The sequence below is a fragment of the Dendronephthya gigantea genome, unplaced genomic scaffold, assembly GCF_004324835.1.
Source record: "Dendronephthya gigantea isolate DGI-Jeju-01 unplaced genomic scaffold, DenGig_1.0 000020F, whole genome shotgun sequence".
NCBI lineage: Eukaryota > Metazoa > Cnidaria > Anthozoa > Malacalcyonacea > Nephtheidae > Dendronephthya > Dendronephthya gigantea.
In genome coordinates this window covers 409,851-431,761 of record NW_021163030.1, presented here as the reverse complement: position 1 = coordinate 431,761, position 21,911 = coordinate 409,851, and the positions used below count along the sequence as shown (strand labels likewise).

The window sequence follows — 21,911 nt, the reverse complement described above, 5'->3', positions numbered from 1 at the left end:
TGTAAGACATATATGTATAAATATATGAACATCTATATCTAAAATGTGCAGCACCATCTGCCCTAAGTACACGTGGTACTTTCTCATGGTATATAAGGTCAGTGGGATAATAATTTCGCCGACATTTTTTGCTTTCATTGAAGATGCGAATCGGGTGTATGTGAGAAAACAATATGGCGTCCAAACGGCCAGAAAATCGTGGTCCTCCAGAACTGTTTTATAACGAAGATGAGGCAAGAAAGTACACTTGTAACTCAAGAATGATTGAAATTCAAGTATCTCTCGCTGAAAGGGCTTTAGAATTGCTTGGTATGAACGATGATGAACCTAGATTGCTGCTTGATATAGGTTGTGGTTCTGGCCTCAGCGGTGAAGTTTTATCTGAAGCAGGACATTATTGGGTTGGATTTGATATCAGTAAAGCCATGTTAAATGTTGCTAAAGAAAGACAAGTTGATGGTGATATAATTTTACACGATGCTGGTCAAAATCTGCCATTTCGTCCAGGATCCTTTGAAGGATGTATATCTGTATCTGCTCTGCAATGGCTCTGCACCTCTAACAAAAAGGAAGATAATCCTGTACGTCGCCTCCACACCTTCTTTTCATCATTATATGCGTGTTTATCTCGTGGTAGCAAGGCAGTGTTTCAGTTTTATCCAGAGAATCCACAACAAATGGAACTGGTGACAGCTCAGGCAATGAAGGCTGGTTTCACTGGCGGTATTGTCGTTGATTATCCTAACAGTTCTAAAGCAAAGAAAATCTTCTTATGTCTTTTTACTGGTGGTAACTCAGCTACTTTACCCGAGGGTCTTGGACAAGATGTAGTTGGAAGAGTAAGCAATGAAGTTCAATTCTCCAGCAAGCGAGCAAGACTAGCAAAGCCACAATGGGGAAAAGCACCAAAGAAAAGCAAAGAATGGATTGAATTAAAGAAAGATAGAAGACGCCGTCAGGGCAAAGAAACGAGACATGAGTCAAAGTATACTGGACGAAAACGTCGACCTGTGTTTTAAATGATTTCAAAGTCATTGTACAATATATACATGGAAATTTAGCCTCATTTGTTTATGACTGAAATAAAATTTACGAAGACAAATTAATTTTGTTCTTGAGCATATTTGGTCGGTTTTTCGAAAATCGAAAAAATTAATCAAAATTTGCAAAATCGTAAAGGGCCAAAAGGTACCCTTACCATTTTGGCCAAAATTGACGATTTTCGAAAATTTTCCAAAATCTCTTAATATCCCGAAAATGGCTTCAAATATTTACTAAGACAAACTAATTTTGTTCTTGAGGATATTTGGTAGGTTTTTCAAAAATTGAAAAATTTATCAAAATCCTAAAGGGCCAAAGTACCCTTAGCATTTTGGGCAAAATTGACGATTTTTGAAAATTTTCAAAAATGTCTTAATATGCTGAAAATGGCTTTTAATATTTACTAAGACAAATTTATTTCGCCCTTGAGCATATTCGGTAGGTTTTTCGAAAATTGAAAAATTCATCAAAATTGGCCAAAATCGTAAAGGGCCAAAGATACTCTTACCATTTTTGCCAAAATTGATGATTTTCGAAAATATTCAAAAATGTCTTAATGTGCTGAAAATGGCTTCAAATATTTACTAAGACAAATTAATTTTGTTCTTGAGCATATTTGGTAGGTTTTTCGAAAATTGAAAAATTCATCAAAATTGGCAAAATCGTAAAGGGCCAAAAGGTACCCTAAGCATTTAGGCCAAAATTGACGATTTTCGAAAATTTTCAAAAATGTCTTAAGACGTTGGTCTCTATTTATAGTCCAAAGGTTCAAATATTAGATTAGCGTATTTTATATTCCACGAACGGGCTAGACGAAGCGGCGACGAACAGTCTTGAAATAAATATTCAATATCTGTATAACTGGATATTTGCTTCAATTGCAATTTCAGATGTAATCTACGAGACTATCACGGAGGTGCATGCTTGTTACCTCAAGACTATACGCGTTATACACATTGAAATACATTCTCAATTTTTGTACTTTTTTCTTTTAAACCTATTTTGAAATGCATTGTTAACTTTTGTACTTTACTTTTACCTCTTTTCATTAAAAATACAAAACAATCGCACCGTAACCATTAGCTTCACTTGCGCCGCATATAACTAACTTATGGAAAAATAGTGCTCTAGGGCACAGGCGTGCTTTAAGTTGTGTGCGTTTTAGACGAGAGAGTCAATCATGAACATTAAAATGAACTCATTGAGATTGTTATTTCATTTGAGATCCTACCAAAAAGGTATTAAGTAATATAAAAAAGTGTAGCCTTTCACCGCAGGTTGTGGTCTTCTGGTTAAAGCAGTGCTCTCCGAGTTTAAAGGCGGAAAACTTTTCGAAAAGGGTTAGGTCAAATAAAGAACAATAGGCTTTCGACAAATGACGCGGTGGTCTAGTGGTTAAGACCGTGATCTCTCTATCCCGGGACAAGGGTTCAAGTCCTGGCAATGCAAAAAAATTGGCCTTGAAAATTTCGGTATGATTTGTAAGCTTGAAAAAGCTAAGACTCTCAGCTTTCAGGAAGGCTGTAAATTTGAAAGAAATTGGAAGTAAAAAAAAATTGAGAAACATTTGAACAATTTTCGCTTCATAAAAGTACGTGGAAATTGACAAACAAATGCAAGTCAAAAAATATTGAAAAACATTTGTCTCTTGAAAAAATTCAAAATTAGAAAATGTCCGACTAAAACTTTAAAAAAAGTTGAAAAATTTCCCGCCTTTAATGCTAATGTTTACTTACCTTAATAATTTTTTTTCACGAAAATTTGACAGGGTGATTTTCTCGAGACTGAAAAAATTTACTTTTTTTCACTTTTTTGAAATTCTCTTAGATTTTTTTTTTGACGAAGAAGTATTTTGTCTTGGGCTACCTGTGTTGGTCCTGACACAGGTAGCCCAAGACCAACACAGGTAGCCCAAGACAAAATACTTCTTCGTCAAAAAAAAATCTAAGAGAATTTCAAAAAAGTGAAAAAAAGTAAATTTTTTCAGTCTCGAGAAAATCACCTGGTCAAATTTTCGTGAAAAAAAATTATTAAGGTACGTAAACATTAGCATTAAAGGCGGGAAATTTTTCAACTTTTTTTAAAGTTTTAAGATTCAAGAGACAATTGCAAATGTTTTTAAACATTTTTTGACTTGCATTTTTTTGTCAATTTCCACGTACTTTTATGAAGCGAAAATTGTTCAAATGTTTCTCAATTTTTTTTTTACTTCCAATTTCATTCAAATTTACAGCCTTCCTGAAAGGCTGAGAGTCTTAACTTTTTCAAGCTTACAAATCATGCCGAAATTTTCAAGACTATTTTTTTTGCATTGCCAGGACTTGAACTCTAGTCCCGGGATTGAGAGATCACGGTCTTAACCACTAGACCACCGCGTCATTTGTCGAAAGTTTATTGTTCTTTATTTGACCTAACCCTTTTCGAAAAGTTTTCCGCCTTTAAACTCGGAGAGCACTGCTTTAACCAGAAGACCACAACCTGCGGTGAAAGGCTACACTTTTTTATATTGCTTAATGTGCTGAAAATGGCTACAAATATTTACTAAGACAAATTTATTTCGTCCTTGAGCATATTTGGTAGGCTTTTCGAAAATTGAAAAATTCATCAAAATCGGCCAAAATCATAATGGGCCAAAGGTACCCTTATCATTTTGGCCAAAATTGACGATTTTCGAAAATTTTCAAAAATGTCTTAATATGCTGAAAATGGATTCAAATATTTACTAAAAACTCAGTAAAATTTGAAGTGTTTTAAAAATTGCAAAACACTAGAATATTTGTGAAAAATTTGAAAATCTAAAAAATTTAAAAACACATTAGTAAAATGTGAAAAATTTGAAAATATTTGAGCACACATCAAAATTGATTTTAAAAAACACCACAATATATGTTTGAAATTTTCAAAAAACTCATATTTGGACACCAGAAAAAAATTTGACAGAAAAATAAAATTGGACAAAAGAAAAAAATTTAAACGAAAAAAACTTTTACTGGAAAAATTATTTGGACACGAGGAAAAAATTTGGACGCGATAAAAAAATGAAGCGAAAAAAAATTTGACTGGAAAAAAAATTCGACACGAGAAAAAAGATTTTGACAGAAAAAAAAATTGACAGGAAAAAAATTAGGACACAAGAAAAATTATAAAAAAACACCGAGCATATGAGAAAAATTTGAAAATTGCAAAAACACTAGTATATTTGTCAAAAATTTAAGAAATTACTAGAAAAATGTGAAAATATTTGAGTACATTGATTTTATTCTACAAAATTGATTTAAAAAAAACACCACGATATACGTAAAAAATTTTCAAATTGAAACATTTTGACACGAAAAAAGAATTGACAGGAAAATAAATTTGGAGAGAAGATAAAATTGGTAAATAAAACACCAGCATATTGTGAAAAATTTGAAAATTGTAAAAAGCACTAGTATATTTGTCAAAAATTTAAAAAGTTTCAAAATACTTGAGTGCATGTCAAAATTTTTAAAAATTTAAATATTTTAAAAATGTTAAAAACCCTAGTATATGTATTTAAAAAAATTGAAAATCTTAAAAATTTGAAAAGTTCTAAAATATTTGAGAACATGAGAGCAAATATGTGAAAAAGTGTAAAGATTTACCCACTTGACCAATCTGACCACGTTCTGGAACACGCTTTGTTCCAACTACTGCCGACCTATCAATTTTTTGGTCCAACGTAAGCGAAAATAGCTTTGCGAAGTGTAAAGCTAAAGTTCGTGCTTGTCTTTAACGAAAAAAATTCTTTAGAACCAGGGTGGCGCCATCATTATATATACATTTACATATGTATAGAAGATAAATTTATGTACATCATTACATAATGTTTATAGACATTTTAATACATGCATGGTTTATTACGTCCTTCCTATAATTTTCAGAGCAATATAAATCCTGCCTCATCTGTCTAGAACACAAAACTGTGGAGAATCAAGTTAGAACTGATGGAGCTCTATAATGTGATATTGCTTGATGAGCAGGCGTACGATGTAATAGTTTAAGTTTCATACAATCCATATTATTATTATTACTGCTGTCATTCTTTAAAATTTCAACATTGTTGTTATTCGCCTAACACGAAATGAAAAATAATATATATTTAGAGTGCAACATTAATTACTGTAACCCATATTAATAAATACGTGAAAAAACAAAAATCCACAACGTAACGATCAAATATATTTCTTATACCAGTTGCAAAGAAGCGAGGAAATATCGACAGACTTCCCATGGTTCCTGGAGAAAAAAAAAGGGAATTCCATGAAACATCTAGAAACTATAAATGCAAAATATATTATTTTTTAATGTCACCTGAGCAAAGTGAAATTTGGATTTGAAAACGTTCATATTTAACGTTAAAGGCCGACACAGACCGGGCGCGAAGCGGCAACGCAGCGCGAATTTTCAGTTTTCAGAAGCATATAAATTAAATTCTGGGATCAAAATTTGGAATCTATGGACGCTAGAGCAATCAAAATTTATTATTTTAATGCAATCTACAAGAAAATTTTGATAATTTAAAATTTATTTGCTTTTGAAAAATATAAAACGTTGAAAATTCGAGCCGCGTTGCCAATTCGCGTCATGTCTGTGTGGGCCTTAACATACATCTATTAGCGATCGCTAACATATTTCTTTTTTTTCTTATAGTTTTGTCTTTAAACTGCTGAAATCATGCGAGCTACAGAATATGTAACATTGACGAACCTGACTTGGAACAACTTCGTCAAATGATTTCAATGGCATATCTTATATATCAAAACAAAATAAGCAACGTCAGTGACAGGCAGAAAAGCTGATTACTATATATTCAAGGGAGACGGCAAAAAAGAAGCTTCTTGTACTTTTCATGAAGTAATTCTTACCTTCAAAACTTGCAAGCAATTTTTCGCCATATTTATGAATATCATATGGACGATGGGTATCCTAATAATCATAGAAGAATTATAATATTTAACTTATTTTTGCTACTATGATCACGTTCGGCGCTTGTAAGAAAAATAAATTCAAACCAAATGCATGAAAACTCAGTGAATATATACCTCATCTTCCAGTTTTGGCACGACTTTTCTCTCCCAGTCCTTTACTCTTTTTGATAAATCAGTTTCTTGAACATAAGTTTGAGCTTGTACAAGAAAACCTTGCTAAAATTATTCAAGTGTTGAGATTATTATATATTCAGGTTCCAAGTGTAAAAATAAAAATCATATCATCCAGCTTATCATGCAACTAATAGAAGGGACAGATATCATACATACCACATATTTCTGAACTAGTTCTTCGTAACTGGATACCACTAATTCATCGGATTCTTGCAGCTCTAAAATAAATTCTTCTATTTATTATTATAATACAATCATTGTTTTAGTTTCATTATATGTATTATATTAATGCTAAAAGATGGATATCTGTTCTTAGGCAATGTGTTAAAAAGTAGAACGAAGAATATAAGGAAAAAATCAGCCTTGAAATACATTTTCACTTTTTGAAATTCGAATAACCTTCGCGAAAACTCTTGTAGTTGGCGATAAAACCTCGGACAATCACTGCATTATGAGTGGGAAAAAAGGAAAAAGCCTGTTGAAAATGTTATCAAAATATATCGAATTCTAGACTATATCTGTAGCAAATCGTTAATTCCCTAATAGCACACTTGCAGGGTCACCTGCAGTACGTACCCATAGGTTGTACACATTCTGCTTGTTCATCGTCAAAGTTGTTATTGAAAGCACCATCGTCATCATTGTCATAGTCATCCACCCCGGCGTTATCATCTTGAAAGAAAAACAGATAATTGAATACACAATAAAACCAGTCTACGTTAGAGAATGAGTTACAATACTGGCTGGAAGAAAGCACGAACGGGTGCATTGCATGCTAGTGCATCAGAAACGTCTTACTTATGAGTGATAAGTTTTCTGAAAGAATACAAAATTTTAAAGTTTCGGGCAAAGCCTCTTCCTTCAGAAGCTAATATACAATATGCTTGTATTAAACCGAGCCATATTGCATAATCTACATATATTTTCAAAAAATATTTTGACAGGGTTATTTTCTTACCAAAACCGTTTTCATTGTTGTTGTATTCGTCAATTTCCTCCGCTGATGGTTCCAACCTTATTTGATCCTCAAAAAGACCCAAGCTAGCCTAAAACATATTTGTTTCACATACAGTAAGGCTACAAGATACCACCATTATTACGTTTCAGAAAACAAATAAACTTTTCCTTTTCCGGATCGGACTTCAGTTGTGTATACGGTGCACGAAGGAGAACAATTATCTATTAACTTTACTGCTTACATGCAGTACAATGATGACACAGCACGGAACAGAACAATATATGTTTACTATCTGGGTTATTGAACATTCACAAAAATGATGTTATCATGTTAAAATCATACAAAGAACGCTGATACATGATCACAACAACACATATGATATGAAAGTAAGAAAACTGACCATTGCTTTGCGGTGTTTTCGTTCCAAGATTTGTCGTCGTCTGAACTCGTTCCAGTAGATGTATTCGAATTCTGGCAGAAATTGTAAAATAAACGCACCAAGGAATTAAGAAATGCGGCGTCAAATGCGAACTATGAATTTATGAGAACAAAATTTTGATACGTCATTATATCAGCTGCTGTTCACTGCTCATGATAAAATGTAAATTATATCTGGCTCTAAATATTACCATGTTTTTTTCTAATATTAGCAAGTTCAAATTTAGCTACGAATTACATCGTTACAAACGAGAAAACTAGACTAATCAAATAATAGAAGGTTCATCAAATTTATCAATTAATCGTCCAGTTATTTGAGAGATCTGCTGAGTGAATGTTCACATTTTTTAGGTCCCTAAAGTTCTATAGATATAAAGAAATATTTCACAAGGTTACCATGATAAGTGAGAGTCTTCAGAGGATTTTTTGGTAATTTCTTTACTTGTGAATGATCTATATCGATGATATAAGTACATAGAAACAAGTTAAGGTGCTTAAGATACACAAAATCACGCGCTATTATACATTGATATATCTGTCTGATTGTTGTCCTATATTCAATCTCCTTTCATCAAATTTATTTCTCCAACATTTTGACATTACTTGACCGCATTCAGTTCACATTTCCGTCCAAAAACATAATGAACGTCAATAATCATTGTTCAAAACTTCATCGCTCTCTACTATAAATTGCATGATCGACCATTGCCAACAGAAAGAAGCATGAAATGAAATTAAGACTCGATTTTTTAAATCGCAGACAGTGGCAGCTGGTTTTTGGTGGTGCCAGTCTTCGTGTTAAATAAATTACTATACGAGAGTTAATAGTTTATCTACTCACATGCTATTCGACAGAATTCAGCAATAGGAATTAACTTGTTATTCATTGTGATATCTTCTTGAGATTTTCGTTTCCGTTTCTTTGCGGAGACTTTGTCATTTCTAACAGACGGAGGTATCTTAAATGGTCGTCCTTAAAGAAAAAATGATAACACGAATGCACTCCACGATAACTCATGCACCACAGATCCAGATAACCCATGCATCATGCATGTGAATCTTTTCGTTCAAATTTTATTAAACAATCAATGAACCACTCCTCGTAACAAGGAACTGGTATACGGTTTTCGCCGCCTCCAGCGCTAGGGAGCCCGTTGGATCTCCTACATCGTCAGTTAATTGCAGACACTATATTAGATGGTAACGAGCGGGAAAACACCGTCCTAACTATCGCAAAACTGCAGCTATTTTCTGGTTAAAAATTCAGACGAGATAAACACGTCTCACAACGTGGTTAGTTAGTTGCATTGCAAAGTTATTAGAACAATTTGGACAATACCTTGTCTGAATGGCTTTTCAGTTCCACCAGTTGGGTCGTGAGGATCTAACGTATCCCAGGGATCCTGTATTTTAGAATACGAACAAATGTTATTTTTCTTGTTTCACGCATATTGCATGAAAGTATCATCATTTTCATATCGTTGAAATATCAGTTTTCGATTTTCCCACTATATACAGTACGCGTAACTATATTATTTAGTGTCAATACGAGCAAAGATCAACTTTGAAACAAATCTGCAAATTTTCCTATGTATACAATGTAGATTAAATAATCTATCCTATGTCTTATACCTTCTGTTTCACAGCGTTCTGTGTTTTTTGATCAAATTTCCTCTCGCGTAATTGCACGTCCCGGTCACGTGATGATGCATTTCTTTTTACATCTTCAACTCCAAGTGTTGAAAAAGGAAGATCATCAAAATCATCATCTGGACTGTCACACAACATATTGTTTCCCAAATCTCCTTGCTCTTCAATTCCATCACAAACATCTGCAATGAAACTGACTTTATTGCGGAATATATACAAGCCTTGTTTCTTTCGAACATGTATAAATATTTTTGCGGTAAAATGTCTCGAAGAACGTGAGGGGAGAATGTTGAGAAAACAACGTCGTGTCAATGTATGGTGATGCAGATACAAAATTGCGAAAACGAAACCTTCAGAGTAAAGTTCATTCTTGCCTTGTATTTCAGGTTGACTTTCAATATTTCCTTGTAATATGACATTATCTACCAAGAGAATGTAGTTAATATAGTGATATATACGCATGCACAAAGGAAAACACTGTATGAAATTACCCTGAGAAAATGCACTTGGGGAGTTGCGTTGGAATGCTTTATTACTTTGTAAACAATGCAAGCTTGACATATCAAGAAGTAAAGCTCCAGAACCCAAATGGATTGAGCATGTGTTCATCTGAAAAAAATTTCATAGTTGAAAATTTAAAATATTAGCTTGCTTTCCTATACAGCTATAATATTGGGAAAAACCTAATTTTATATGAACTGTTATTTAGAACTATAGAACTGTTATTTACAATCAAACTTCAGACTGGGTTACAATATGTTTCACTGCCTTACTTTGAAGTCATTTCTGTTTCCCATAACTTCACCAGTGAGACTAAAAGTATAAACAGATGTAAAATGGTAAATTCTCCTTGAAAGAATACAAAAATATAGGTGTCGATTGACATAATTTACTTTACTTCATATTAATTTGTGAATTTCAACAGCACAAAACTACTTCTCTCCTCATCTAAACCTAAATTACACATGTTGACTTAATTACCTCATAAGTGCAGATCCTTTCTTGGAGTCATCAAATGTTATAAGTGTAACTGGTGTTCTTGGTATTAACTGTGGGGCCTTTAAAAAATCATTATTAGAATTGCAAGAAAACATTGCTAACACTACATGTGTAAACAACAAAAGTTTTGCAATAACTTACTTCCAACTGTACAGATTTTTCTTTCAAATCAATATTCTTTGCTTCTTTAATATCATCCAATAGTAAGAACTAGCATTGAATGTTTGGTTAAATAAGGATATAATTGGTTGTATAATATAATAAGGTGGGAAATAAATAAAGAATGTTGAACATCAGAAAGTTGCACTTTAAGTTGCAAACTGACTTTCTTACCTCTTGTTGTTCATGAGATGACACATCCTTATCCTGTCCTTGATCATCTACGGATGGTGCTTGCAGGAGTTGTCTTGTTAATATATAACATAAGCAGGTTACATTAAGTGCAATATACTGAATATTTCAAACTAAAAATCACTGACAAATAAACTTAAAGAACAGTTAGCTTAGGCAAGTTTACCTTTTACTAGCAATCATATCAAGAGTTTGATAAACCAAACTGTATAAATACTCAACCTGAATATTAAAAAAATCAACAAAACTACACTTGTAAATACACAGATACAACCAAGAGAAATGTGTGACAAAAAGTTTTGGAACAGACTGCACTTTCCCTAACTTAAGTTGAATGTTTAATTTCGTGCATTAACATAGTAATATCAATTTTACATACCTTTTTACTATAAATACATGCTGATCCTTGTATTAGCAAAGCTGCCTCAGCAAAATTCATTACAGTTTGACCACCATCAAATGAAATTTTAATCTGTTCCATCTAGCAACAAATGAAACAATTGCTGCAAAGATTGACAGAATCTCTTACACTAATAATTTGAAACAGGTTTGAAAGTGGATGCTATAATTTAGGAGGTGTGTGATGAACCTATAATTCATTCTGTCTGAGGGATTGCTGATCTAAAAGCAAAATATGGAACTTGCACGCACACAATTGCTACATATTCTATCTGTTGATATAAAGAATGTCACAATTTAGAAACAACCCTACAAGGCTTTTCTTACACTTGCCATGAAGTTTGGTTCTGAACTGTGTTTGTTTATTACTGATTCCGAATTCATGACAAAATGGTTTAATTTTGTTGCTCCCTGGCAGGTTTATGATTGCTTGACTTCGAGACAAAAAGGCAAGCACTACAATTCTGGCAAGAAAATGCAGGAAACAACTTTCTACCATTCTTATACGCTCTGCAAGCCCAGCAAAACGACCTAAAATACTTTGTTTATGACAAATACCTCGTTTAGATACTCCTCGAGTTCTGCGGCAATGTTTACCTCCCAGTTTTTAAACAAATCACGAATTGGTTTCAATAAATATCCATATCGAGATTGAACTTCATTTAAGATTTCGCCTCCTTCTGATGGCATATTTAGCGTCAAAATTAGTGTAGAAAAGCAAAGAAAATCACAGTAAAAGCTAAAAAAATTACTCAAATTATCAACTCAGCTTTAGAATATTACTTTAGTAAGTTAGTAACTCCCGCCTTTTTTTGAGAGCCCACAGTGCAGATGACCGAGTACTTCAAGTTATCATTTTTTACGGGGGGATTGTTTCTTGTTACGGGAAAAAGGATACCTACGGGTATAAACATATATTTGTAGGGCATTTCTTTCAGCGTTTCGTTTTTACAGTATACTTCACCGCAACTTCATCTAACCTTGTTTGAGAGGTATTTTAGGGTCCTGTATAGATGAAATTTTAAGTTCGTCGGAGTGGCCTGGCCGCCCTCCTGGGTAACAATGGGGGATATGCTTAGCCTTCTTGTATTGTTACGTAGAAGTTTTGAGCCTTTTCCACCAATAAATGGTAAAGTAAGGCCTGTTTCATGCGTCACACTATCGTCGAATTTAACTCAGACGAATTTAATTGAACGAATTAAATACGACGGTAGAGCGTCGTATGAAACGAATTAAATTCGTATATAAATTAAATTCGTCCAAGACGTTGTATCCGTCATGGTCTGTCATACAACGTTTTGGACGAATTTAATTCCATTACACGAATTTAATTCGTTTCATACGACGCTCTACCGTCGTATTTAATTCGCTCAATTAAATTCGTCTCAGTTAAGTTCGGCGATAGTGCGACGTATGAAACAACCCTAAGTCTGAGATCCCACGATTACAAAATTAGGGTTCCTTATTACTGCAATGATTACAAAATGTACATCTATTCACCGTCATCTTGTACACATACAGCAGTTATCGTATAATAGAGAAATTTCCTGGTGAGGAACGTTCAGACAACAGTCACAATGCCTAAACGTTCCTGCTTCTACCATTTATCGATTATTATATCTCCTTTAAATTGAATAGACTATCCACATTTAAAATGAAAGACAACGGAACATCTGAATTTTTCAACACAAAAACTTAAGAACTTATGTGTTAACAGATGCTCCAACCTAACTCTACATTAAGAATATCTTCGCCAGGAAATCGAAAGATGGCACATTGGCAGGATTAATCACTCGAGTACTTTTTCTATCAAACGCTGTCATATTTTGCATGGTTCTCTTTTCACAACAGTTTTTTCTTCAGGTGCACGTGTCTTAGTGAATTCGGGTCAAATCTTCAACCAGTTTCACCAAGTCCTCTACAGTCGCTTGCCTTTTCATATTTTCTTCTTGAATCTAAAGAACGTGTAAGCAAGTTTAACCACGATGACACTTCGAGCGTTTCATTGTCCTAATTCAATGCACCCTTCTAACCCCTATGGTCCAGCAGGAAATTCACTCCACACATTGTATTCCCGCCCTGAATTCAAATACCTGAAGATTTGAAGCTACTTCATCCATTTGTGCTCGCGGAAGATCCAAAAAGCTTTCTATTAAATCCCCATCAATAAAACCTCTGGATTCTTCTATTTTACGCTCGGTAGAGAATGATCTCCAACTGTGATTATATGTCAAGAAAAATAATGAAAACCAAAGGAAGTTGGAGACACGCACTTTGTCAGAATTTACATCTTTACCGAGTGGACTTTGGCAACACTTTCTCTCCCAATAATCTCATAACACGCTCACAAAAAGGATACAAACTATGATCTATTTTTCCAACACTTTTTATCACTTTGTTCATCTGTGCTTGTAATTGAGTAAGAAATTCATATAAATCTTGAGATATTTGTCCGATGATGCCTAAAAGTAAAAATGTGTTTCTAATATCATCTACGAAATAACGAGTCGAAATAAGGGGAAAATCATCCCAGACAATGGACGACAAGTTATACAGCAGCAGAGCGTAATAAGCTAACATATGTATAAATATTTACCAATTGCTCCTGTAACAGAACCATACAAAACAGTTCCTTGAAATGGATTGGATGTTTCTCCAAGATGTTCCATCACCAACGACCCTGAACATAAAAAACATCATCTTTAGCAGAGTTAAAATTCATATTTGGCATGGATTTGATTAAGATCAGGTAGATTATTTTATTTACACAAAAAATTCCATCTAGAGGTTCAAAGGAATTGTATATAGTAAACGTACCGTGTCTAAAGACATTAACACTTTCTCCCAGATGATATTTACCAATATCTTGTAATGTTGTACGATCATCTTCCGCTGTTGAACTGTCTTTTTGAACGGTAAATAAATTAAAGGAATTTTCACTCCCAAGAAATGTTTCATCATCTAGTATCTCTATAGCCATCATCCAGTTAGGATTGTAATCTAATGCAATCTGCAAGCGAAACATAAAATTTTTCATTTCTTAAAACATGATGAGGTAGCTGAATGTAAATCTTATGGATGGGGAGAGCTTATTCTGATTGATAATAAAAATGGTTGAATTGGAAAAATTCATGTCAAATGCCAATTTTGTTTCCTCGGTTTTTGTCAATACCTCTTCTAGAGATCCTTCAACAGGCTTATAAAGCAATAGTTTCACAGACCGCATTAAATCACCAACCTAAAAAAAACGAGATCGTTGTATAATTTCACACATTACAATACAACTGTAATTATTATACTACTTACACTGCAATTAAAGAACATCTAGAAAAACTTACCAATATAAAATCACCTTTACATTTGATGTAAAGTGCAAGAACAGTATCATGATAACTACATTCCACCTTCAGTTCACCATCGCTAGTCCATTCAAAGACACTCACCTAAATTGTAAAATATGTGTGCACTTAAACAGTACAACACTTTTCTAACAATTGCTACCACTCTAATAGGCTTTTGATTTCTTAACACGTTGTCTGGTTCAAAATATTTCTTATTTACGAGATCTCAGCTGCCATGTACTGCACAGATGCAAATTACGTTAATATTATAAAAACGTTGTAAATTATAATGCTCAATCCTGGTGAAGCTATATCAATAGTTATTATTGATATTAAAATAACATTTTTCTTATTTACTACACAATTCTATACAACTGCACTAAACATGATGAAAAATTGATCTTACTGTGCTGTTGATACCAGCCACAATTTTGCCATTAAATTCTACCAAGGAATAAACAGACCCCTTCACTTCTTTTTCAGCCACTTGTGTTAGTTTTCCTATTGTGATCATGAAAGATGAAAATTCAGCCGCGCGTCAAATTTTAATCTCCTAAAATGCTTAAACTAAAATGATATTTTATGCTATTTTATAAAAACAACAAGAAACCCGAGAACTGCATTCTATTTTTTAATTTTAATTTTTCTATCCTTTAATAATGACTAATATTTAGCGACATTTAAGATGCTGGAATAAAATACGACATTTAAGATGCTGGAATAAAATGTGAAAAGAACAAGAAAATGTTCAGTCTTCTGGCCCAGTGGTTTTGAAAAACTAACGCCTGTATCAAAGTCCTGTAAAATATCTCACCATCTTCAAGATGAAATAAAATTAATCGACCACTCTTCGGCTCAGCATCCTCGGGACGGACGAATGCAGTTCCAACACAATAATACTGATGTGAACCCTTTGTAAGTTTACACGAGATAAGACTGACAGGACATTCCATTTCCTTGAGATGATGAGCATGGGTGACTGATGAAAACATTGCAAAAAGGAGTAATTCAGTATGAACTATAAAACAGTAACCACTCTAAGAAAATGTTTTATTTCACCTTCAAATGTATGTTGATCGACAATAAGAAAACTTCCACATTCCACATCATTGCCAAATGTTATTCCATCAGGTAAGGCAGTGCTATTGCTTGTTATAGCTCCAATATTCTTGGTAATATTCTGTGCAGTGAGACTGGCACTCTTTCTCACAGGACGTGATTCGCTGCTGTATAAATCTTGGAGTTCTGTTCTTGTCGTTGCAACACCAAAACTCTGAGTTGTCTCCTGGTAAGCTATACGACTGAAAAGAAACTTACTGCATGGTTATGCGTTCATTGCCTTGTCAGAAGATATGTGGTAAATAATTATAGTTTTAATATCGGGGGCTTCATTATATATTAATTTGTATGTGTTGGTTTCACTAAACGCATTTAGATTTTTTTGAGATATCATCATATCAACATTCCAGGTGAAAATGAAACTCCCAGTATATGAAACTTAGACGATGAGAATATTTCGTCACTGGCAGTGTACTGAACTTACCGCGGTGACTCAGCAAGAGGAACAGTTCTGATGTGCAGTTTTTGAATCTCGTCAATTGTTCCAATTGTCAAAGAATTTGCATTTGATAGCGCCAAACTAAAGCAAACATAGAAAATTATACTAAAACGAATGAGAAATAATTATCTTGATCAAAATACTGCGCACCTTTGAGGATATCCTTGAGTATTTAGAGGACACATACATCCCACTTCCTAATTAAGAAATTAGATATTTTAACGAGTGAGGCAGTCCATCAATAATCTTTCAAATGTTTGATCTCAGCAGCGAGGGTTCCTTTAGAAATGATTAGATTTGAATCTTTACAACGTGCTCTAGTGAATTGTAAACTTTGCAGTACATTCTTTACACAGGCATTCCTGGATGTTTATTAGTTTAATATTATACTTTGGAACTTACCTTCAGATTTACATTGGAAAAGACAAGTTTATGGTTGCTAGAATATATTACAGTTGGTCGATCAGAGCAAGCAAAAACATTAACAGTTGAAAGAGAACGGAAAGTCTTGAGAGCTGCAGGTTGAGTACCAAGAGTGATTTTCCTTTTCTCTGATAAAAAACCTGTCATAAGATCAGAAATCATCAACAACACTTAGAACAGATTTCGACCGTGGCTAAACATAAAACTTCACAGCTATATTTTTAGACATATGTATCATTATCAAATCATTAAAGAAAAGGATTTCAAAAAATGCAAAATCTGGGCTTTACAGTACCATTTAAAAAATATACCTGTGCTGTTCATGATGAAGTAGAAGAAAGTTCCATCACCAAGTGCACAAAGAAGATATTTAACACCTTCAAACATCGCCATTAATACAGATCGAGGGATGATCTCTATAAAATACAATACATACAGTAACTTAAAAGTTGTGCTTATACAGTTGAAAATGTAATTTCGAATTTTGAGGAATATAGTACAGTATATAAATGTAGCAACTTATTTAATACACTCATTTAATAATTACGTCATGCATGCACGTGTATGGCCTGCAAGCTCACATGAATCGCCAACTATATGTAGCTAATCACGATTATGAACATATTTTAACCTCCACCCAAGTTTTCAATGCAGAGCTGATCCATGCTTGGTAACTGGAGTACTCGTAATGATATATCAGTCCACAAACCAACCACGACCAACGTAGATTTTTCTTCAGCAGCCTCTACAATAAAGAACCAATTCTTCTACATTGAAAACGCATGTACCTGCATTTACTATATTCGAAACAATAAATTTTGATTGTGATATATACCTGGTAAAGATATGTCTAAGCAAGCGACTTCGTGTTCTAAAATGGTAGTGCTGTAGAGATGACAAAATATTCATTGAAAGGGCATTTTTAAAATATTTGAAAGGTGGAAAAAAATACATATTATTCAAGAAATGTGAGTGAAATAACATTTTAGAGATACTAGGAAATGGTGTCCAAAAACGACATGGAAAATGAATTCAAAATATTGGTAAATATGTAAAAGAGATGCAAAGAGATGTAGGTAAAAGTACCAAATTTGAACAATATTTTCATCTTGAAACTCAAGGTAAAACAAATCTTTTCCAACTGCTGCCACAATCTGCTTCTTGTTACAGGAGACAACGCTGATTGTCTTGCTTTTGGGAGGTCGCCACTCACTATAAAGACAGAAGAATGAATAAGCGGGTGAATATCCTCCCAAAAAATTGCGTTCAACAACAATATTGCTTATGCAAAAAAGAAAATTCGCGTTTGATATAAATATACGACTACTTACGAGACAAGTTTCAAGGTGTCACAGTTCACCAAACGAATAGAGCTTGATGTTACCTAAGAAAATAAAAAATAGGATAAAAACAGACTGACACGATTTATGAAGGTATATTCGACCTTGGTATGGTCAAAGTATGGACACCCCTCAGAGGTGCTGCAGTATAGTTAAAAATATCTCATCAGTCAGCCAAAATGATGGAAAACTAGGTAACGCATTATGCTGTGCTTTATACCTGGACAATTTTCTTGCCACAAACATTTCCACTGTAATATGTTTGTTCATCGTCGACAAATCCATCGATCTCTGTTTCCTCTACTTCCTCGCCAGTAAGAGTTAAAATTCTACAAAAAATACACTCATTCTAAGCTGAATCACTCTTTCAACACCGTAAATGGTATTATGTAGCTATCACACTGGAATTGAGCGTAAAACGACGGAATCATAGTTTTCATACCGTGTTTCACCCACAAAGGACAACACTAACGTATCATCGTACTCCGAATCCGGTTCAGATATTTTTAACGCCCATATACCTACGAGACATGATTTTTGACATTATGATGAGTTATTTAATACACAAGAACGATCGAGGCAATATAAATAATAATAAAACAATGATTACCCATAATTCCAGGAAGGTCGACCGTTGCATTTTCATGAATACCAATTCCATTTCTAATAATTTTCAACGAACCCTCTTTACTAGCTCCAGAACATGTCACCAGCTTTTTTAAAGATAGATGTAAATATTTAGCGTGTTAACAAGGATTAGACAACGAGAGATAACGGAGAGAAATTAGTTAAAGATAACTAAACATATCTAATACACGTTTGAGGGTATCATTTTGAAGAGTGTCTGCACAAGAACCACAAGTAAAAATTGTGTAAAAAGCACATTTGAAATAATCCAATACTGATTAACTATAGTAAGATAATGACACTCCAACAACAGTAATGGTGGGCACTCCAACTATAGTACGAGAACAACATTTAAACTACAGTAATGGACTAATGGTAGGACACTCCAACTAGAATAAGAGTAAACTCTCTATCATATCTACACAACAAAAACCAGATCATTATAAATTTAAAAAAGGAGAAAAACTTTAAATATAACTATATGTACCTGTCCTTGACCCTGTCTCTCCAAATCAACAACAACCATGTCTACAATTGGCCCAAGATTTGTGAATGATTCCATCACTTGCACATAGCTACCATGTTTGTCAGCTTTTGTACTCAACTGGGAACAAGTTAAAACAGACTTACAATATGGTGGTATGTAGGTATTCAGATAAACCTTTTTCTAAACTACATATTCACCCCACACATGGCTCATATTGGTTTTGCTACATGAGCAACCAAAACAAGGTTTTTTGCATCTCAAAATAATATCATGTTAGTAAAAAGGTTGTCTCTACTGTACCTTGACTAACTGTGAGTCTCCTAAAGCGGATCCCACAAAAACAACACCATTATCCAAGTATGCCAAACAATGAGGTATGGAAACCTGAATATGACAGGTTGACATACTGTAGAACATTTAATAACTCTAGAAATCAACATTTGATGTATTATCACCTCATGCTACCAAATTAACCTTCCAAAAATACCTCCCCCAAAGCTTCCAACTTCAAATCTTTAATTTCCACATTTCCATCAACTTCATGTTGTTCTAACAGCAACATAAACAACATTCCTTCAAGATCTCCCAGCAAATATCGTGAGCCATTTGGATCAATTTGACCATAACACGTGGCTGTACTTTGCTGAAGATCATCAAATATATCATCAAAAACCACAAAATATTTTTCTCAATAATCAATTATATCTTGCATCATTAAGCTATACTTTTATATTTACAAAATTTTAGTTGAATTACTCACTCTCAAGGCTGCAGGAGCTATAGCATGATATTGACGACCATTGTGATATGTTATTGACTCTTGCCCAATAATGATCACACCGCCAAGAGGTTTGGGAACTGAAGATAAGAAACAAATCCAAAATATTATGATTGCCTTATAGTACCTGTGGTATGACTGATAGTCACCAGGGGTTAACAATTAAAAATTATTCATATCTATATAATAGTCTTATAGTCTAGTAGAAGAAAACAAAGATGACATCAGTATTTTTGAAACTACAATAATCAAATTGTTAGTTGTTACGCAACACAATACCTGCTATAAGCATAAATGCCTCAACTTCAATATTTTCCTGCTGCCAAGGAATGTTAGAAAATTCTTTGTCTTTTAATGATATTTCGTTAGTTTTAACATGACGGCCATGAGGGTCCTGAAATAAAACAACATCCAATGAATCATGAATCTTGAGCAATGAATCTTTGTGTTAGAAATCACCAATCTACTTGTAACCTACTTATAAAGCAAACATAACATGATATAATATTTCAAACCTGATATATAAATGCTATGGTAGGATTAGCACATCCATGGAGGAATTTTATATCAGACACTTCTAGTTCTTCAAATCTAAAAGATCAAAAAATATTTTTTAACCAAGGATTCCGCTAAATAACCTACATATCATATGTCATAAACATTGAAAGAGCATATTTAAAATTGCCTTGCCCAAAATTGCATTGCATAATGACAAATATTACCTACAAGACACAGCTGATATTTAGCAAGGGAGAGGGTGATAAAAATCTTATATGCAGTAATGCCCTCCCCTGTTTGACATAATAGTTCCTTCCTATTGTTCCCATGGGTGGTAGTAAGGGGGGGTGGCAGGGAATGGGGGGTGGCAGGGGAGAGAGGGCTAAAGCCTAAAATGTTGCATTTCATCAAATTGCATTTAAAAGAATGTTACCATACCAATGAGAAGTACCTTATATTAAAAGCCTTCAATTCTTTTGATGAGTCAAGTTCCAGTAAAATAACTTTGAAGAGACCATCATAAAGACGTAAGCCTATAATCCGACATTCCGGATCTATGATTGCCATCACTCCTGTGTCAGATGGCCTGCCAATTTTGTCCTGGAATAACCAGAGAAAAATATGATTGAAAGCAATGAAATGCATATATATATAATTTAAAATATTAGCTAGGGGTCATTCTTAGGGCTTCTCAGTGCTAAGTGAGTGTGTAGATTTACATAAATACGCAAAATTTTGTACCTGCATAGTACATGAAAAATCTGAAATTATCTATGCTGAAAACCTTTTAACTATGGTTGTACCTGAACATCACCATATGCCCTAGTTATAATATCCCCTGGTCCAGCATTATAACTCAAAATAAACACTCTGTATCTGCATGTTAAAATAAACAGCAGATCTTGTGATTCACCCTATAAACAAATAAATTTATTAAAAACATTACAACAATAAACATGACATTTCAGTTTGGGAAAAATAGGTAAATTGATTTATGAAATAACATGTATATAACATGTGTTCTGATTGGTTGAAGCCCGTGTTTGGATCAGGCCGTCCAAACACGGAAATTTTGCAGGAATTTAAAAAAAAATTATTACGGTTTGTTATTTTATAAAACAATTACTGATGATCTGATCCAAACACTTGGGAATGTTGCTCACCTTCGGCTCATGTTTTGCGCGCTTTTCTTAACTCTCCCAACATTCCCGCGTGTTTGGATCAGGCCATCCAAACACGGAAACCATTAAGTAATTGTTAAATGATTTGAAATATGATTAATTTAGTAACTATGATTCTGTTATTTGTGATGATAATTATATTAACTAATATTGTGGAGATGAGTCATGCAAACATCACTCTTGGGATCATTCACCCAATATAGCATTCATTTTTTAAATATTTGTTGTGGCTGAGGAGAATGGAAATCACATGCCTTGAGATATTTTCAAACAATGCCATTGTCCCCCAAAACCTATAAATCATTCATTGGGTTTATGGCGGTCAATTGAAATATTATTGCAATGTTATACTAAAGACAATTTCCAAAATAGAATGTCTGAAATTGCTATTGGCGCTGAACGAAAATTACTAACCTTTGGACGAAATAAATGCATACATGCTATCTTGCCATATATTCCAACGTCAAGCAGAGGTCTTAAACCTTCTGCGGTTACAAGATGGATTTCAAGACGTGTATTTTTTGCAATAATTAGATTGAGGTCTTTCTCGCCTGTAAAATGTCCGACGACTGCAGCAGATACCGCAGTGGGTTTCTGAGCTGTAACAACGTAATTAAACGCCATGATCACACATTTCTCATCATTTTATAAACATGATCATGAATAACGTGATGATTCCAATACAGAAGAAAATATGGTTGATTCCCGCGTGAGGGTTG

The 21,911-nt window shown here is 33.8% G+C and overlaps 3 protein-coding genes across 3 annotated transcripts; 1 reads left to right on the top strand and 2 right to left on the bottom strand.

Moving 5' to 3' along the window:
• Positions 1 to 172: 172 nt before the first annotated feature.
• Positions 173 to 2,077, top strand: LOC114521425 (probable 18S rRNA (guanine-N(7))-methyltransferase). Its single transcript, XM_028541875.1, has one exon. The coding sequence runs from the start codon at positions 174 to 176 to the stop codon at positions 1,017 to 1,019; it is 846 nt and encodes a 281-aa protein (XP_028397676.1). The 5' UTR covers position 173; the 3' UTR covers positions 1,020 to 2,077.
• A 2,491-nt stretch (positions 2,078 to 4,568) lies between these two features.
• On the bottom strand, positions 4,569 to 11,782 carry LOC114521421 (condensin-2 complex subunit H2-like). The gene is made up of 22 exons (XM_028541872.1): positions 11,518 to 11,782; positions 10,940 to 11,041; positions 10,727 to 10,782; positions 10,543 to 10,615; positions 10,351 to 10,419; positions 10,192 to 10,268; positions 9,984 to 10,023; positions 9,702 to 9,819; positions 9,585 to 9,632; positions 9,193 to 9,392; positions 8,900 to 8,963; positions 8,402 to 8,533; positions 7,957 to 8,013; positions 7,523 to 7,593; positions 7,123 to 7,210; positions 6,741 to 6,836; positions 6,321 to 6,382; positions 6,105 to 6,206; positions 5,928 to 5,988; positions 5,770 to 5,810; positions 5,254 to 5,298; positions 4,569 to 5,133 (listed from the first exon to the last, which is right to left on the bottom strand). Exons 1-22 carry the CDS (start codon positions 11,647 to 11,649, stop codon positions 4,993 to 4,995), a joined length of 1,875 nt encoding a protein of 624 aa, XP_028397673.1. The 5' UTR covers positions 11,650 to 11,782; the 3' UTR covers positions 4,569 to 4,992.
• A 651-nt stretch (positions 11,783 to 12,433) lies between these two features.
• Positions 12,434 to 21,902, bottom strand: LOC114521436 (DNA damage-binding protein 1-like). The gene is made up of 30 exons (XM_028541890.1): positions 21,607 to 21,902; positions 20,815 to 20,925; positions 20,463 to 20,611; positions 20,029 to 20,104; positions 19,793 to 19,907; positions 19,496 to 19,593; positions 19,223 to 19,378; positions 19,036 to 19,119; positions 18,736 to 18,852; positions 18,232 to 18,334; positions 18,064 to 18,142; positions 17,842 to 17,950; positions 17,613 to 17,665; positions 17,368 to 17,493; positions 17,117 to 17,166; positions 16,913 to 17,026; positions 16,593 to 16,697; positions 16,261 to 16,421; positions 16,009 to 16,055; positions 15,844 to 15,939; positions 15,360 to 15,601; positions 15,115 to 15,279; positions 14,707 to 14,801; positions 14,298 to 14,402; positions 14,132 to 14,197; positions 13,777 to 13,969; positions 13,556 to 13,639; positions 13,319 to 13,421; positions 13,053 to 13,176; positions 12,434 to 12,914 (listed from the first exon to the last, which is right to left on the bottom strand). Exons 1-30 carry the CDS (start codon positions 21,814 to 21,816, stop codon positions 12,834 to 12,836), a joined length of 3,417 nt encoding a protein of 1,138 aa, XP_028397691.1. The 5' UTR covers positions 21,817 to 21,902; the 3' UTR covers positions 12,434 to 12,833.
• Between the last annotated feature and the right edge of the window lie 9 nt (positions 21,903 to 21,911).

Coding starts and splice junctions, on each gene's coding strand:
- LOC114521425 (XM_028541875.1), top strand. CDS start 174: ATGGCGTCCAAACGGCCAGAAAATCGTGGTCCTCCAGAACTGTTTTAT.
- LOC114521421 (XM_028541872.1), bottom strand. CDS start 11,649: ATGCCATCAGAAGGAGGCGAAATCTTAAATGAAGTTCAATCTCGATAT. Junction 10,783..10,939: donor CATGTATTTATAGTAAAAAG/GTATGTAAAATT, acceptor TTTAATATTCAG/GTTGAGTATTTATACAGTTT. Junction 5,989..6,104: donor TGCCAAAACTGGAAGATGAG/GTATATATTCAC, acceptor TATGATTATTAG/GATACCCATCGTCCATATGA.
- LOC114521436 (XM_028541890.1), bottom strand. CDS start 21,816: ATGGCGTTTAATTACGTTGTTACAGCTCAGAAACCCACTGCGGTATCT. Junction 17,951..18,063: donor TCCTTTGTGGGTGAAACACG/GTATGAAAACTA, acceptor TATTTTTTGTAG/AATTTTAACTCTTACTGGCG. Junction 13,640..13,776: donor TGTTAATGTCTTTAGACACG/GTACGTTTACTA, acceptor TTTTATGTTCAG/GGTCGTTGGTGATGGAACAT.